The 16,463-nt window shown below is 29.3% G+C and overlaps 2 protein-coding genes across 2 annotated transcripts; both read right to left on the bottom strand.

Annotated features, from left to right (window-relative positions):
* Nucleotides 1-1,163: 1,163 nt before the first annotated feature.
* On the bottom strand, nucleotides 1,164-7,744 carry LOC108777762 (alpha-tocopherol transfer protein-like). Its single transcript, XM_018544724.1, has 5 exons — nucleotides 7,718-7,744; nucleotides 7,216-7,381; nucleotides 4,353-4,641; nucleotides 1,709-2,072; nucleotides 1,164-1,421 (listed from the first exon to the last, which is right to left on the bottom strand). Exons 1-5 carry the CDS (start codon nucleotides 7,742-7,744, stop codon nucleotides 1,164-1,166), a joined length of 1,104 nt encoding a protein of 367 aa, XP_018400226.1.
* A 1,518-nt stretch (nucleotides 7,745-9,262) lies between these two features.
* Nucleotides 9,263-11,782, bottom strand: LOC108777809 (alpha-tocopherol transfer protein-like). The gene is made up of 3 exons (XM_018544779.1): nucleotides 11,434-11,782; nucleotides 9,880-10,243; nucleotides 9,263-9,531 (listed from the first exon to the last, which is right to left on the bottom strand). The coding sequence occupies exons 1-3, from the start codon at nucleotides 11,715-11,717 to the stop codon at nucleotides 9,274-9,276; spliced, it is 906 nt and encodes a 301-aa protein (XP_018400281.1). The 5' UTR covers nucleotides 11,718-11,782; the 3' UTR covers nucleotides 9,263-9,273.
* Between the last annotated feature and the right edge of the window lie 4,681 nt (nucleotides 11,783-16,463).

The following is a 16,463-nucleotide window of genomic DNA, read 5'->3' as shown; positions in this document are numbered from 1 at the left end:
GATAAATTATTAAAAGGAAATTAGGCATTAATTAATTATTAGATATTAATTAATGATAACTTTTATTATTAAATTTTTAATTCTTTTCATCCAAAACAAATTTGCTGTCTGCATTTTAACTGGTACTTTATTCTTATAAGGAGACGGTGGTTACTCACTTCGGGGGTGATTTTTCGGTCCAAGAGGATGAGTAACAAAATCTTGTTGTACATACTTTGAAAGCACATAAATGGAGGAACAATTTGAGTCTCAATCAAAATCAATTCGCTGTCTACATTTCAACTGGCACTTTACTCCTGCACCGTTATAATATGTATCAAAATTTACTGATACATACGTGTATCTCTAAACCGTTACTGTTACAATAATTTTGATGTATGATATTGAAAGCACATAAAAAGCACATAATTTTTCTGTATTAATTTTTTGATTTTGTGTATAATTTGATAAAGGAGATGCTAACTTAACGTTAAACCAACACCTCCACCTTTGATCGCGATTTTCTGCTAAACTATTCTAGCACAAAAATTGGCATTAGAGCACATAATTAGAACATAAATAGCACTTAATTGTGGCATAGGTGCTATTTTGATTTTTTGTGGGTGGGGGGTACTAGCTTAACAGACATATAAATACTGCTCTGGATCAAAGTAAAGCCACCATGAGTTCAATGATCTTAATGATGTTCTTTTGCCTAGAGTGGAAACATAAAAATTGAAAATTTTTTGTATGTATATATATATATGTGTGTGTGTGTGTGTGTGTGTGTGTGTGTGTGTGTGTGTGTGTGTGTGTGTGTGTATCTGCACATATACAACAACAAACATGTTCATTCTCACGTTTCCGTTCTAAAGAAAAAGTTACGTGATCGTAATCCTGATTTTAATATATCACTGTAATTAAAATATTAAATGACACGGAAATAAAAATGCACAACCCAATTGATCAAGGACGTAAAGTACAAATAAAAAGGATTATTTCTTTCTAACGTTAATGCAAACATTTTTTTAATTCCGTTGAACAAAAAATTTGCATAAAAATGGCGTAAACAGATACGCGATACAATAATTGTATAAAACACTAGCGCAAAATATAAAATAATATTAATAGAGATTACGTAATAATAGCATAATTAGTTAAATCAGATAAATTGTAAAAGTTTATTAATCTATATCAAGTTTTTTGAAATTACCATCTGTACCAAACAAATCATTTGTTGTTTTGCTCTTACCGACTCTTAATGCTTCATTAACGCGTCTGGCTGATTCATCCAACAGAAACCACTCGCGATAGTCTTGGATTCTTTTCATTTCAATTTCAGCTAGTTTGTGCACGGAACCGGCTTTTCCACCTATTTCATTTGGCAACGCATCCACTGAGATGTATTTAGAAAGGCTCTCTAACGATGAATGAAAATGTATCTAGAATAGTTAAATAAATTCAGAAAAACTTATCTAATTGCTAGTAGAATAGTATAGCATTGTAAATATAATTTTTAAACTTCTGCGAGATGATGACAAAAAATTAAATTTCGTGTAATATTCTTGATTTATTTAAATCTATAAAAGAATATGGAACAATTGTTAGTTACATTTGAATTATTTGATCGCACTTATATCACGATTGTAGGAAATTATTGCACTTCTTAAAAATCGGCTGTTGTTAATTAAACGCAATTGAATTTAAATAATTGATTTGTAATACTTACTGTGTCTATAAACTCTTTTTTTATGAAAGGCTTTATCAAGCTCATAAACAATTCCATGGCAGGTGACGTATTTATAATATGAACTGCCTTAAATCGTATCGGCGCTGCCTCTTGAACGTAGTACGCATATTTTTTTATTACCAATGGATTCATTCGTGTAACATGACCGACGGAAAATTTACTGCCGTCGATTATGAAAACAAAATCATTATTTGTACCATCCATCAAAAAATGTACGTCCATTGACATTGTAACATATTTGAAGCCGTAAAGCCAGTCATAGGAAGAAGGATCGCTGTCTAGTAGTGATGAAAATGCCATCTTATAGCCATCTTTTGTCAATCCATTCAGAGGAAAAATAGCCCTTTTTAAATCAAATTAATTTATTTAATAATAAAAACTTAAGTATCTTCCCAGGGTCTCTCTCAAAACCGTTCAGCTATACAACATGTAATAATAGTATAATAGATTTATTATTGTCAATGTCATACGGAACGTTTCGACTTCACCGAATCCTCATCAGCTGTAAATAACCTATATAAATAAAAACATATATGTTGAAAAATTTAATTTTAGTTACGCCAACGTAGTATTATAATAAAATTCAAATTAAAAATAAGAAAAATTCAAAATTATGCCAACGTATTATAAAATATAAATTCTCACAAAGTTGGCGTAACTTAAATTAAATTCATTTGAAAAGATACGTTTAAAATCACAATTTAATTAAGCGGACGTTATTTCAGATTATTAAAGTTGCGTTTCAAGATCGACGATTGTTCGGCGCGCAAGTTGGAGGGGGGGAAATATATATATTACTTTGGATAAATATTACGAAGAATATTACTACGTCGACCCGCCATCAAAGGTCTATCGATATGTATTCGAAAAATCTCGCAAGAGCTTTATACGCGTATATCTTTTCATATAGAATCTCGATTGAATAACTCTTGCAGGCGCATAAGGTAGGCTTCCACTACAATGCCTTACTGATGAGTCCAGTAGTGGAAGCTGGGACGAAACGCCATAATTACGTGATATTCTTCGCAATATATTAAATTAATTTAAAAAGATTTTTAACTTAATTTATTGGCTCATTGCCGTGTTTCTCTATGTTACTTGTTAAATTCATTCAATTTACATATTTTAATTTGTATGAGTTGGCTGATGAAGACCCATGAAGTCGAAATATTCCGTATGACATGATAATAATAAATTTTATATAATTATTACATCTTGTATAGCTCAATTATGTTTTTGACCAGGGAAGATACTTAAATTTATTATTGACATTTCGTTGAGCAAATCATAATATAATATTAAATTTATTGATAACAATTAATTTAAATTTATTTAAATAACAAGTTTATGCATGTATAAAAAATTTAAAATATTTTATGTTACATTCAAATGTATAAAATCTATACATGCATTTTATAGGATTTATTTTATTCTCTAAGTGGATCTCACATTATACATATATTAATAGCTCAGTAAAATAGGAAAATTTGGAAGAAATAATAGTTACAGGTCTGCAAATTTGGGAACAGGCTTATTTTGTGCTCCCTTTGAAGTGTTCAAAAGTTCTCACCCCTACCCCCCCTCTGAGAGAAATGGGGGGAGAAAAAATGTCAAAAAAATCAGTTTTTCGAAAATAACTCAAAAAGTATCAATTTTATCAAAAATAAAAACGTTAAGAAAGTTGTAGCTGACAAAATTCCGCACATTTTCTTTTTTTATTTGCCTCTCTACGACCAATAGGAGCCGAGATATATTTTTTTTAAATTTCGCCTTTTTTGATGCAAAACGATTACGCGTACGCGCGTCGCGCGTTATACGCTTGTATCTCGAGAATAGCCATTCGTATCGCAAAATGCTTCAAATAAAAGTTGTAGGGGATTTAATTACGAAGAATTTCCTTTTTTTAAACATTTCCATATTGATGGAGATATGATCATTTAAACATTTTTATAAGACACAATTGCTGTACGTTTTGCACAATAAAATCAATAAGTCGAAAACTGTAGATTGTAAGCACTTAGTGTATGTAATGAAAGTTGTACAGAATCAAATTTTGAATCAAAATGTACATATACAATATCGTTCTGATAATCAGTATAAGATGATGCGGGAAGAAATCATGAAAAATTACCATTTTCAAGCGTTTCCTTGAAAATAAGTATGTTTTCACTGCATTTAGACAGTACTGCGCCAAATGATTTTTTGAAGAGAATTAATTTATCTAAAAAATGAGCACCGGCTGAACTTTCTACGATGAATAGTTTGCGAGTTACAGCTGTTTGAATGTGTAACTAAAAATTGACATTTTATTGAAAATTCCGATTTTCGCTTAAAAATTGCGCTTAAAATTTTTTAAAAAATCGGTTTTATCCTATTTTCAGTACTTTATATATATACAAAGGTAAAACAAGACAATAAATCGTTCACAAGGTGCAGTTTGTTGTAAAAATACATCATTAAAAACTGTACATTTTTAGAAAATTTGAGTCGAAATTATTTGTCAATTCCGTATTTCTTAAATATCTTCGTTTCTGTTCATCTTACGATAAAATTTGATAGATTGATTTTTAAAAATATTACTACTGTTTTTTTTCATTCATTAATAATTTATAAAATTACTTACACGGTTTTGAAAATTTGTTGTAGCCCTTTTTCTTTAAGTGGATCTCGATTGCAAAATTCTTCTTGTAAAAGTGTCCTTATCGTATAATAATTCTCGATTTTGTTTTTCGTTGGTTCTATTTGATAGTAATTGTTGTGAAGAAACAAAGCGAGGAAGCTGTCTTCAATTTTTGGCAAATGCTGTTGTTTCTCGCACCATTCTCTCAGTGATTCTATATCGGACAGTTTCATTTGAGGATTCCTCTTCATTTCTTCTTCTAATGTAATTCCTTTTATGATAGACATTGAAACTCGAATTTTATATGTACTTTATTGTATTAACAACGCACCCTTTCCTTTACAATATCTTATTCTTTCCGAGAGTTTTTGGTAATATACTTTCAAAATTAATAAATGTGTATCGAACGATTTAAAGACTTGCCAACTACTGATACCGATAATACCGGTTACCCACTAGTTATACGCATAAATAATAAATTAAAATTATAGAGTGACTTGCAAAAAAATATGCTTTCTAGCAACAGCAACTGTAGATACACATTGTTTTCATTTTCCATTCAGTAATGTAACTATTGCACAACATATGTATATGAGCATGTTCAGCAGAAAATCTCATCAGTAAATTTTTTAATTGAGTTTGTTCTTACACACTACAAAACTTAGATCCAGCGAAGGATTGACCCACGTAGAACATAAAAGTCACAGTAATATCATAAAGATATCTTATATGTCATTTATAAATTTTAAAAAATTAATGTAAATGGAATGTTTCTTGATATTAAAAATACTTCGAAATAACACAGGGCGATTGAGAGAGTCAAGACGTAACAATAATATAAGTCATCAGATTCAAGAATAATACATACATTAGAGAATAAACACAAATCTAATAAAAAATGCAAAATCAAAAATTATCAATCGATAATTATCATTCGATAAGAGTATAATATTAAAATTAAAATTAACCTGTTTCGGTCCTTCGTTGCGGCCATCCGATAAAAAACTCACATCCGAGTCAAAAGATTAGATCATTCCATGTCAAAGGGAAAGTCGTTAATAAAATAAAATAAAGTCAGTGAAAAAAACGCATTTTTGTATCACATATTACGTGCACAATGTCAGATATGTAATGTATAAAACCGTCTAGCTGTTACCTTGAAATTAAACTGTAATATAAAGCTATGCAAAGTTAGACCTTGTTTATTATCGGAGTATACGATTCGTGAAGATCTTTCGTATCTGTCTAGAAGTTAAGGCTGTTGATTTGCGTTTTGATATAGAGCGTCTCAGTGACTGAGCGTTTGTTGTAACAAGATTCTTCATCAAGGATCTGAATGTTCTTCCCGTCAAAATCGAAAGCATAAAATATAATTTTTACAAAAAATAACTTATAAATTATAAGAATAATGAAAAAGGAAAAAAGGCTACGAGCCAAAAATTCGTTAAAATATCCAATTGTTTGTAAATAAAAATTGTCGTTTGGTTAAAATTACGTAATTTAATTAAAATATAATAACAAACGTTTCGACCTCTATTAGGTCATTATCAATGTTACAAAGATAGCAAGTTGATAACAACTGTTCGAGATTATAAAATTGAAATATAAAAAATATATTAAAAAAGTATTATAAATATTTATAAAGTATATAAAAATGGGTGTGTATTCTTACTCGCATAGTTGAAGTTGTATTCATTTCTGCACACCAGCAAGAACAATGTAATTCGTCTAGTTATACATGTAGTTTGTGAAAGCGTGTAATTGTTTCTTATAAAATTCTATCGATGTACGATTTAGAAATTTGTTCGTTGTTGGAACAATGCGATGAGAACCAAATTTAAGATTATTAACATAAGAAGTTTAGAAATTCGAATGATTTATAATCTATAAGTTTATTTTTAAGTATGAAATGACATCATGATGACATCCTTGATATCATTATGATTTTATTATGACTTTGTGTTCTACCTGAGGAGCACTCACTATTCAACTATTTTTGCTAAATGCTGCTATTATATAGTTAAACTGTGAGGAAAGTATAGTTAACAATTAGCTGGTATTTACTTGAGTGTAATTTTTATGAACATTAAATCTATGTTGCACTATACATTACGGAGACTGAGGATTACAGATTAGACTTGTGGACATCGATTTTTATATAAATAAAAGGTACGATTATTTTCTAATGTTATTGAAGAAATTTTTTTAAATTCATCTGATCAAAAGGTTGCAAAAAAAATGAACGCATAACAGAAACACTCCAATAAACAAACATTGGTATATGTAATGTATAAAACGCATACAACCATTCGTAATGTATGTACGTGTAAGAAATGTATATAATAAACGAATATAATCCGTGAACATGTAGGAACCTATTCCATTTTATACACGTATATATAACCGTATTTATAAACGTATACATAAATTTATTTATTAACATATTTTAAAAAATACATATAAACGTATTAGACTAACGTACATTATTCGTAGACATCCGTGACCCATCCTATTTTAAATACGTATATACCTATAAACGTATTTATGAAGGTATTTTTTATATGTATTTTTAAACGTGTCTGATAAACTTATTTTTGGTAGGCATATCCACGATCTTTCCATTTTTATATTATATACGTATTCATAAACGCGCGCGCGCTTTGTAAAAAAAAGCGACGACACTAGAGAAATATTCCACCGGGGCACAATGGGCCAGAAAATACAAAAAAGTGTCCAAAATTCAAAATATTGATGGATTTTTGTGAAATCTACTCGTATCTAGAAGTTTTTGAGGTCGCTAATTCCGAATTTGATGTCAAAAACAGAAAATTCTAAGTAGTAAATTCAATATGGCGGCCATACTTACAAAACTTTGATGAATTTGTGTGAAACTCGGTATCTATAGGAATTGTTGGAGTCGCTGATTCCGAACCTAATATCAAAAAAGCCAAAAATCCAAACACTGCTGATTTCGGGAAGCAATTGGATGTTTTCTTTTGACTTCTCCATAGTCTCTCATTTTGGAGTGTTTTCTGCGACCAAACGCAACAAGATGCAGATGGACGAGGAACTGATACACGACGTTGAGAAAAGGCATTGACTGCAAAATTGACATATGGAAAGCGATTGAAAAAGAATATTGGATGTACAATTGGAAATACCAGTAATAATTAATCTAGGAATGATAAAGGAAAAATGTAGCCAGTCTGCATCTTGCAGTTCAAATCTGTTTTTTATTCGATTGGCAGCTATGAATTTAGCATTGCGTTTAGTTCTCAAAATACTCAACTTTCAACTTATTTGCCTATATAGAATCTATTTATATCAGTAGAGTTTACATTTATCTTATAAATAATAAAGTTAATTACTAAATTCACGTCTTTTACTTCTGTCATCTTCTTAAAAATCTCTCTTTTTTTAAATTCTGTTATTTTTACTAATTCTATTGCTTTTAAAGCAATCAATGGAAAGAAATATGGGCCGAAGAAAATTTTTTAACTGGAAAAAAGTTGAAAATAACTGATTGATACGAGAATCCGAAATATTTGTGTTGACTTCCGTCCTAGAAAAAAGAATTTGATAATAAATAAACACTTTTTTATAAATCAAAAGAAAAAATAAGTAAAAAAGGATGTGAGTAAAAAATACCGCGGTCTTCTTACAATATTAAAAGAAATAACATGTGAAGAAATATGGCGATTGCAATTGAGGTGAGAGAACATAAAGAAATATACGTTCCTTGTGATGCGAGGCGATCCACTATACTGTGCCTATGACTTGCGTAGGAAGAAGTGGGGTGGCGCGTATTAAATCATGACCACATGCAATTTTATTTATTTTGTTGTGTATTTTGATAATATATGGAAACGGGCAAAAGTGAGCCGACTAAAGTTAAAGTATATTAAATCCTTAAGAGATTCATATTTTAGTTTTCCGGATATGTTGTGGGGTAACTTTGGAGAATTATCAAAAGGCAACGAGCGTAATGTCAAAAAAATCGACAGTTACGCATTTCAATTTGGTGTATATATCTATATCTGAAAGCTTTTGTACTTAATTTCTTTCCGTTTCTATTCGAATACTTATTCTAATCAATAAGCAGATATTAAAATTTGCAAAACTTAATATTATTGAAAGCTAATTTGAATATTTCATCTTTCGAGTGAGTAATGATTTCGTGTAGATTTCTAATTTTAGAGTACAACGAATCCCATAATAATTAATCGATTCTAACATAATTTTGCTTGAAATGTTTTAAACTACAATAAACAATAGAATATGAAAATAACTTTACAATTAAAAAAATTCGAAGTTGACTTTTGGCCGTTTCTACCTGTCTTCTGGCTCACTAATTCCACTATGCAGTACCGGAACTTCAACCAAGGCCTCGAGTCATATTAGCAAGCAACTGTCTCGCCTTTGAACTGCGCCCTGACGCTGATAGCTCCTCTACGTCTAGATATTTACACTATTTTAATTCCAAATTATCGATATGTATATTTTATACCATATTTATACCATATAGAACGTTCATTAGATAAATTAGATTTATGAAAAAAGTTTAAGTTGTATATTCATTACGATTTTCAAATGTATATTATTATATGTATATCATATACTACATTAATACCATATTTGTAGTATAACGTGTATATTAAGTATACAGAAAGCGTTTAAAATATTTATATTTATTATATAATTTAACCCAATATTGATATACAGTATAATAGTCGTTGATTAATTTGATCTACAGAAATTCTAAACCATTGGTACATATATGATATCATATTTATACCACTAGAGCGTTTATTGGGACGATACAGTATTATATAAAACACTTCAAGGTGCAAAATATAAAATAATATTAATAGAAATTACGTAATAATAGCATGATTAGTTAAATCAAATAAATTATAAATGTTTATTAATCTATATCAAGTTTTCTAAAATTACCCTCTGTACCAAACAAATCATTAGTTGTTTTGCTCTTGCTGATTCTTAATGCTTCGTTAACGCGTCTGGTTGATTCATCCAATAGAAACCACTCGCGAAACTCTCCCAATTTTTTCACTTGAATTTCAGCTAGCTTGTGCGTGGAACCGGCTTTTCCACCTGTTTCGTTTGGCAACGCATCCACTGGGATGTATTCAGAAAGGCTCCCTAACGATGAGTGAAAATATATCTAGAAGAGTTAAATAAATTCAGAAAAACTTATCTAATTGTAAGTATAATAGTACAGTATTGTGAATATAATTTTTCAACTTAACGTTATGATGTTATGGATAATTAAATTAAAACATTTTTTTACGTTTATCGCGATAATATTTATACAATATTATATTTTGTGTAAAATTCTTGTTTTATTTAAAAGTAAATTTATAAGGGTACGATTAGAAACAGTTATTAATTACATTTGAATTATTTGATCGCGCTTATATCACGCTTGTAGGAAATTAATACACTTCTTAAAAATCGGCTGTTGTGTTAAGTAAACGCAACTGAATTTAAATGATTGATTTATAATACTTACCATGTCTATCAACTCTTTTTTCACGAAAGGCTTTATCAAGCTGACAAACAATTCCATGGCAGGTAACGCATTTATAATATGAAGTGCCTTTAATCGTACTGGAGCTGCCTCTTGAACGTAGTACACATATTTCTTCATTGCCAATAGATTCAATCGTCTAACATGACCAAAGGAGAATTTGCTAGCGTCAACAATGAAAATAGTACCATTAGTCGTACCATCCATCAATAAATGTATGTCCAATGACATTGTGGCATATTTGAAACTGTAAATCCAGTCAAAGGAAGAAGGATCACTGTCCAGTAATGAGAAAAATACCATCTTACAGCCATCCTTTGTCAATCCATTTAGAGGAAAAACAAACCTTTTTAAATTAAATTAATTTATTTAATAATATACTTCTTTAAATAAATTGTAACATATAAATTGAATAAATTTAATTTAAGTTACGTCAACGCAGTTATTATTAAAATACATATTTTCACAAAAGTCTAAGCTTCATTTATGAAGTTTATGGACAGTCATATAATCAAATTATAAGAAAAAACCAATACAATCCTTTTTTTTACGATTTGACTATATGACTGTCAATTTGGGGGGACTACATATATTAATAGAACGTTATTTCTTACTTTGGATAAATGTTGCGAAGAATATTACTACGTCGACCCGCCATCAAAGGTCTATCGATATTCGCAAATTCTCGCAAGTGCTGAGACACGCGTATATCTCTTTATATAGCATCTCAATTTAATTACTTACACCGTCGCCTAAGGTAGGCTTCCATTACAATACCTTACTGATGAGTCCAGTAGTAAAAGCCGGGACGAAACGCCAAAAATTACGTGATATTCTTCGCAATATAGAATATTAGAATAAATTATCAGATTCAGATTTTAAATTGTAATTTGACTCTTATTCGCCATTTTTAACGTATTAATTATTGTTATATGAATGTCCATCGATTTTATAAATGAAGCTCAAACTTTTGTGAAAATTTATATTTTATAATGCGTAATTTTTAATTTTTATAATTTTTACTTTGAATTTTAATACCACGTAATTTATAATGCGTTGGCGTAACTTAAATTTATTTGATGTGTTTTAATTTGTGTGGGTTATGTACGGCTGATGAGGACACAGTAAAATTGAAACGTTCCGTATGATATTAATAATAATAAATTTTATATAATTATTACATCTTGTATAGCTCAATTGTGTTTTCGATCTGTTAAGATACTTAAGTTTATTATCGATATTTAGTTGAGTGTATTATAATTTAACATTAAATTTATTGATGATAATTTACTTAAATTTATTTATATAACAAGTTTATATATGTATAAAAAATATTAAAAATATTCTATGATATCTTCGAAAGTATAATGTCTATACATTTCATAAGAATTATTTTATTTTGAAAGTGGATCTCACATTATATATTAATGAGATTAACATTTTAAATGTTATATAAATTGGCCGTTTTATGTATATATGAACAAATTATAAATATTACTACTGTTTTCATTCATTAATAATTTTAAAATTGCTTACGTGGTTTTGAAGATTTGTTGTAGCCCCTTTTCTTTAAGCGGATCTTGATTGCAAAATTCTTCTTGTAAAAGTGTCCTTATCGTATAATAATTCTCGATTTTGTTTTTCGTTGGTTCCATTTGATAGTAATTGCTGTGAAGAAACAAAGCGAGGAAGCTGTCTTCAATTTTTGGCAAATGTGGTTGCTTCTCGCACCATTCTCTCAGTGATTGCATATCGGACAGTTTCAATTGAGGATTCCTCTTCATTTCTTCTTCTAATGTAATTCCTTTTGTTAAAGACATTAAAACTCGAATTTTATATGTACTTTATCGTCTTAACAACGCTTCCTTTCCTTTACAATATCGTATTCTTTCCAACAGTTTGTAGCGAAATATTTTCAAAATTAATAAAAATGTATCGAACAATTTAAAGGCTTAACAAGTACTGATACCGATGATACCAGTTATTCATAAGTTATACGCATAATAAATAATAAATTATAATTATTGAGTGACTGGCAAAAAAATATGCATGCGAAAACATCTACAGATCTACACTATTGAAAATTGTATGTTAATTTTTCACTCACTCTCTGATATAACTCTTACACAACATATGTATATGAGCGCGTTCAGCAGAAAATCTCATCAGTAAATTTTTTAATTGAGTTTGTTCTTACACACTACAACACTTAGATCCAGCGAAGGATTAACCCACGTAGAACGTAAAAGTCATAGTAATATCATAAAGATATCTTATTTGTCATTTATAAATTTAAAAAAATTAATGTAAATGGAATGTTTCTTGATATTAAAAATACTTCGAAATAATACAGGGCGATTGAGAAAGTCAAGACGTAACAATAATATAAATCATCATATTCAAGAATAATACATTAGAGAATAAACACAAATCTAATAAAAAATGCAAAATCAATAATTATCAATCGATAATTATCATTCGATAAGAGTACAATATTAAAATTAAAATTAACCTGTTTCGGTCTTTCGTTGCGGCCATCCGATAAAAAACTCACATCCAAATCAGAAGATTAGATCATTCCATGTCAAAGCGAAAGTCGTTAATAAAATAAAATAAAGTCAGTGAAAAAAACGCATTTTCGTATCACATATTACGTGCACAATGTCGGATATGTAATGTATAAAACCGTCTAGCTGTTACCTTGAAATTAAACTGTAATATAAAGCTATGCAAAGTTAGACCTTGTTTATTATCGGAGTATACGATTCGTGAAGATCTTCCATATCAGCCTGGAAGTTAAGGCTGTTGATTTGCGTTTTGATATAGAGCGTCTCAGTGACTGAGCGTTTGTTGTAACAAGATTCTTCATCAAGGATCTGAATGTTCTTCCCGTCAAAATCGAAAGCATAAAATATAATTTTTACAAAAAATAACTTATAAATTATAAGAATAATGAAAAAGGAAAAAAGGCTACGAGCCAAAAATTCGTTAAAATATCCAATTGTTTGTAAATAAAAATTGTCGTTTGGTTAAAATTACGTAATTTAATTAAAATATAATAACAAACGTTTTGACCTCTATTAGGTCATTATCAATGTTACAAAGATAGCAAGTTGATAACAACTGTTCGAGATTATAAAATTGAAATATAAAAAATATATTAAAAAAGTATTATAAATATTTATAAAGTATATAAAAATGGGTGTGTATTCTTACTCGCACAGTTGAAGTTGTATTCATTTCTGCACACCAGCAAGAACAATGTAATTCGTCTAGTTATACATGTAGTTTGTAAAAGCGTGTAATTGTTTCTTATAAAATTCTATCGATGTACGATTTAGAAATTTGTTCGTTGTTAGAACAATGCGATGAGAACCAAGTTTAAGATTATTAACGTTAGAGGTTTACAGAATTCGAATGATTTATAATCTATAAGTTTTTTTTAAGTATGAAATGACATCATGATGACATCCTTGATATCATTATGATTTTATTATGACTTTGTGTTCTACCTGAGGAGCACTCACTATTCAACTATTTTTGCTAAATGCTGCTATTATATAGTTAAACTGTGAGGAAAGTATAGTTAACAATTAGCTGGTATTTAGTTGAGTGTAAGTTTTATGAGCATTAAATCTATGTTGCACTACACATTACGGAGACTGAGGATTACAGATTAGACTTGTGGACATCGATTTTTATATAAATAAAAAGTACGATTATTTTCTAATGTTATTGAAGAAATTTTTTTAAATTCATCTAATCAAAAGGTTGCAAAAAAAATGAACGCATAACAGAAACATTCCAATAAACATACATTGGTATATGTAACGTATAAAACGCATACAACCATACGTATTGTACGTGTAAGAAATGTATATAATAAACGTATATAATCCGTGGACATGTAGCAACCTATTCCATTTAATACACGTATACATATATAACCGTATTTATAAACGTATACATAAACTTATTTATTAACATATTTAAAAAAATACATATAAACGTATTAGACTAACGTACATTATTCGTAGACATCCGTGACCCATCCTATTTTAAATACGTATATACCTATAAACGTATTTATGAAGGTATTTTTTATATGTATTTTTAAACGTGTCTGATAAACTTATTTTTGGTAGGCATATCCACGATCTTTCCATTTTTACATATACGTATTCATAAACGCGCGCTTTGTAAAAAATAAGCGACGACACTAGAGAAATATTCCACTGGGACACAATGGCTAGAAAATACAAAAAAGTGTCCAAAATTCAAAATATTGATGGATTTTTGTGAAATCTACTCGTATCTAGAAGTTTTTGAGGTCGCTAATTCCGAATTTGATGTCAAAAACAGAAAATTCTAAGTAGTAAATTCAATATGGCGGCCATACTTACAAAACTTTGACGAATTTGTGTGAAACTCGGTATCTATAGGAATTGTTGAAGTCGCTGATTCCGAACCTGATATTAAAAAAGCCAAAAATCCAAACACTGCTGATTTCGGGAAGCAATTGGATGTTTTCTTTTGACTTCTCCATAGTCTCTCATTTTGGAGAGTTTTCTGCGATCAAACGCAAAAAGATGCAGATGGGCGAGGAACTGATACACGACGTTGAGAAAAGGCGTTGACTGGGAAATTGACATATGGAAAGCGATTGAAAAAAATATTGGATGTACAACTGGAAATACCAATAATAATTAATCTAGGAATAATAAAGGAAAAATTTAACCAGTCTGCAACTTGCAGTTCAAATCTGTTTTTCATTTGATTGACAGCTACGAATTTAGCATTGCGTTTAGTTCTCAAAATACTCAACTTTGAACTTATTTGCCTATATAGAATCTATTTATATCATTAGAGTTTACATTTATCTTATGAATAATAAAGTCAATTATTAAATTCACGTCTTTTACTTTTGTCATCTTCTTAAAAATCTCTCTTTTTTTAAATTCTGTTATTTTTACTAATTCTATTGCTTTTAAAGCAATCAATGGAAAGAAATATGGGCCGAAGAAAATTTTTTAACTGGAAAAAAGTTGAAAATAACTGATTGATACGAGAATCCGAAATATTTGTGTTGACTTCCGTCCTAGAAAAAAGAATTTGATAATAAATAAACACTTTTTTATAAATCAAAAGAAAAAATAAGTAAAAAAGGATGTGAGTAAAAAATACCGCGGTCTTCTTACAATATTAAAAGAAATAACATGTGAAGAAATATGGCGATTGCAATTGAGGTGAGAGAACATAAAGAAATATACGTTCCTTGTGATGCGAGGCGATCCACTATACTGTGCCTATGACTTGCGTAGGAAGGAGTGGGGTGGCGCGTATTAAATCATGACCACATGCAATTTTATTTATTTTGTTGTGTATTTTGATAATATATGGAAACGGGCAAAAGTGAGCCGACTAAAGTTAAAGTATATTAAATCCTTAAGAGATTCATATTTTAGTTTTCCGGATATGTTGTGGGGTAACTTTGGAGAATTATCAAAAGGCAACGAGCGTAATGTCAAAAAAATCGACAGTTACGCATTTCAATTTGGTGTATGTATCCATATCTGAAAGCTTTTGTACTTAATTTTTTTCCGTTTCTATTCGAATACTTATTCTAATCAATAAGCAGAAATTAAAATTTGCAAAACTTAATATTATTGAAAGCTAATTTGAATATTTCATCTTTCGAGTGAGTAATGATTTCGTGTAGATTTCTAATTTTAGAGTACAACGGAACCCATAATAATTAATCGATTCTAACATAATTTTGCTTGAAATGTTTTAAACTACAATATACAATAGAATATGAAAATAACTTTACAATTAAAAAAATTCGAAGTTGATTTTTGGCCGTTTCTACCTGTCTCGCTTTTGAGCTGCACCCTGACGCTGATAGCTCCTCTACGTCTAGATATTTACACTATTTTAATTCCAAATTATCGATATGTATATTTTTATACCATATTTATACCATATAGAACGTTCATTAGATAAATTAGATTTATGAAAAACGTTTAAGTTGTATATTCATTACGATTTTCAAATGTATATTATTATATGTATATCATATACTACATTAAGGGGAGGCACCTGTCTCATTTTGACCCCTCGAAATTCTAATGACTGAAGGTGCTCGTATTTTTATTCTTCGTCGATTTTGTGGTCAAAAACATGCCAGATTGTTATAAAAAAAAAATTCGAATTTTTCACTGAAAAAAAAATTTTATTTTTTCAATCGTAAAAGATATTGTCAAATGCATACGAGATTATTCGAAATGTTGAGAAGATCATATAAAAAAAATTACCATGAGAAAATATTGAGAATTGTAAGAGAAGATAGATTTTTAAGATTGAACTTAAGGTATTTCAATCTACTGAAGTCACAAATTAATTGAAAAACATTATTTTTTTGGCTTAGAAATATATTTTTTCAGTACCCAAGAACACGTATGACAAGTCTGAAGGACATTCTTTGGCAATTTTATGTCCTGCAACATAAACATTTAGGTTCGTTGGGTGGTTGAATTTTTTTTCTATCTCAATCGGAGAGCATTTTC

Source organism: Cyphomyrmex costatus, unplaced genomic scaffold (genome assembly GCF_001594065.2).
Source record: "Cyphomyrmex costatus isolate MS0001 unplaced genomic scaffold, Ccosl1.0 scaffold467, whole genome shotgun sequence".
Taxonomy (NCBI): domain Eukaryota; kingdom Metazoa; phylum Arthropoda; class Insecta; order Hymenoptera; family Formicidae; genus Cyphomyrmex; species Cyphomyrmex costatus.
Note: the sequence above shows the minus strand (reverse complement) of the source record. Positions and strands in the feature narration are given on the sequence as shown.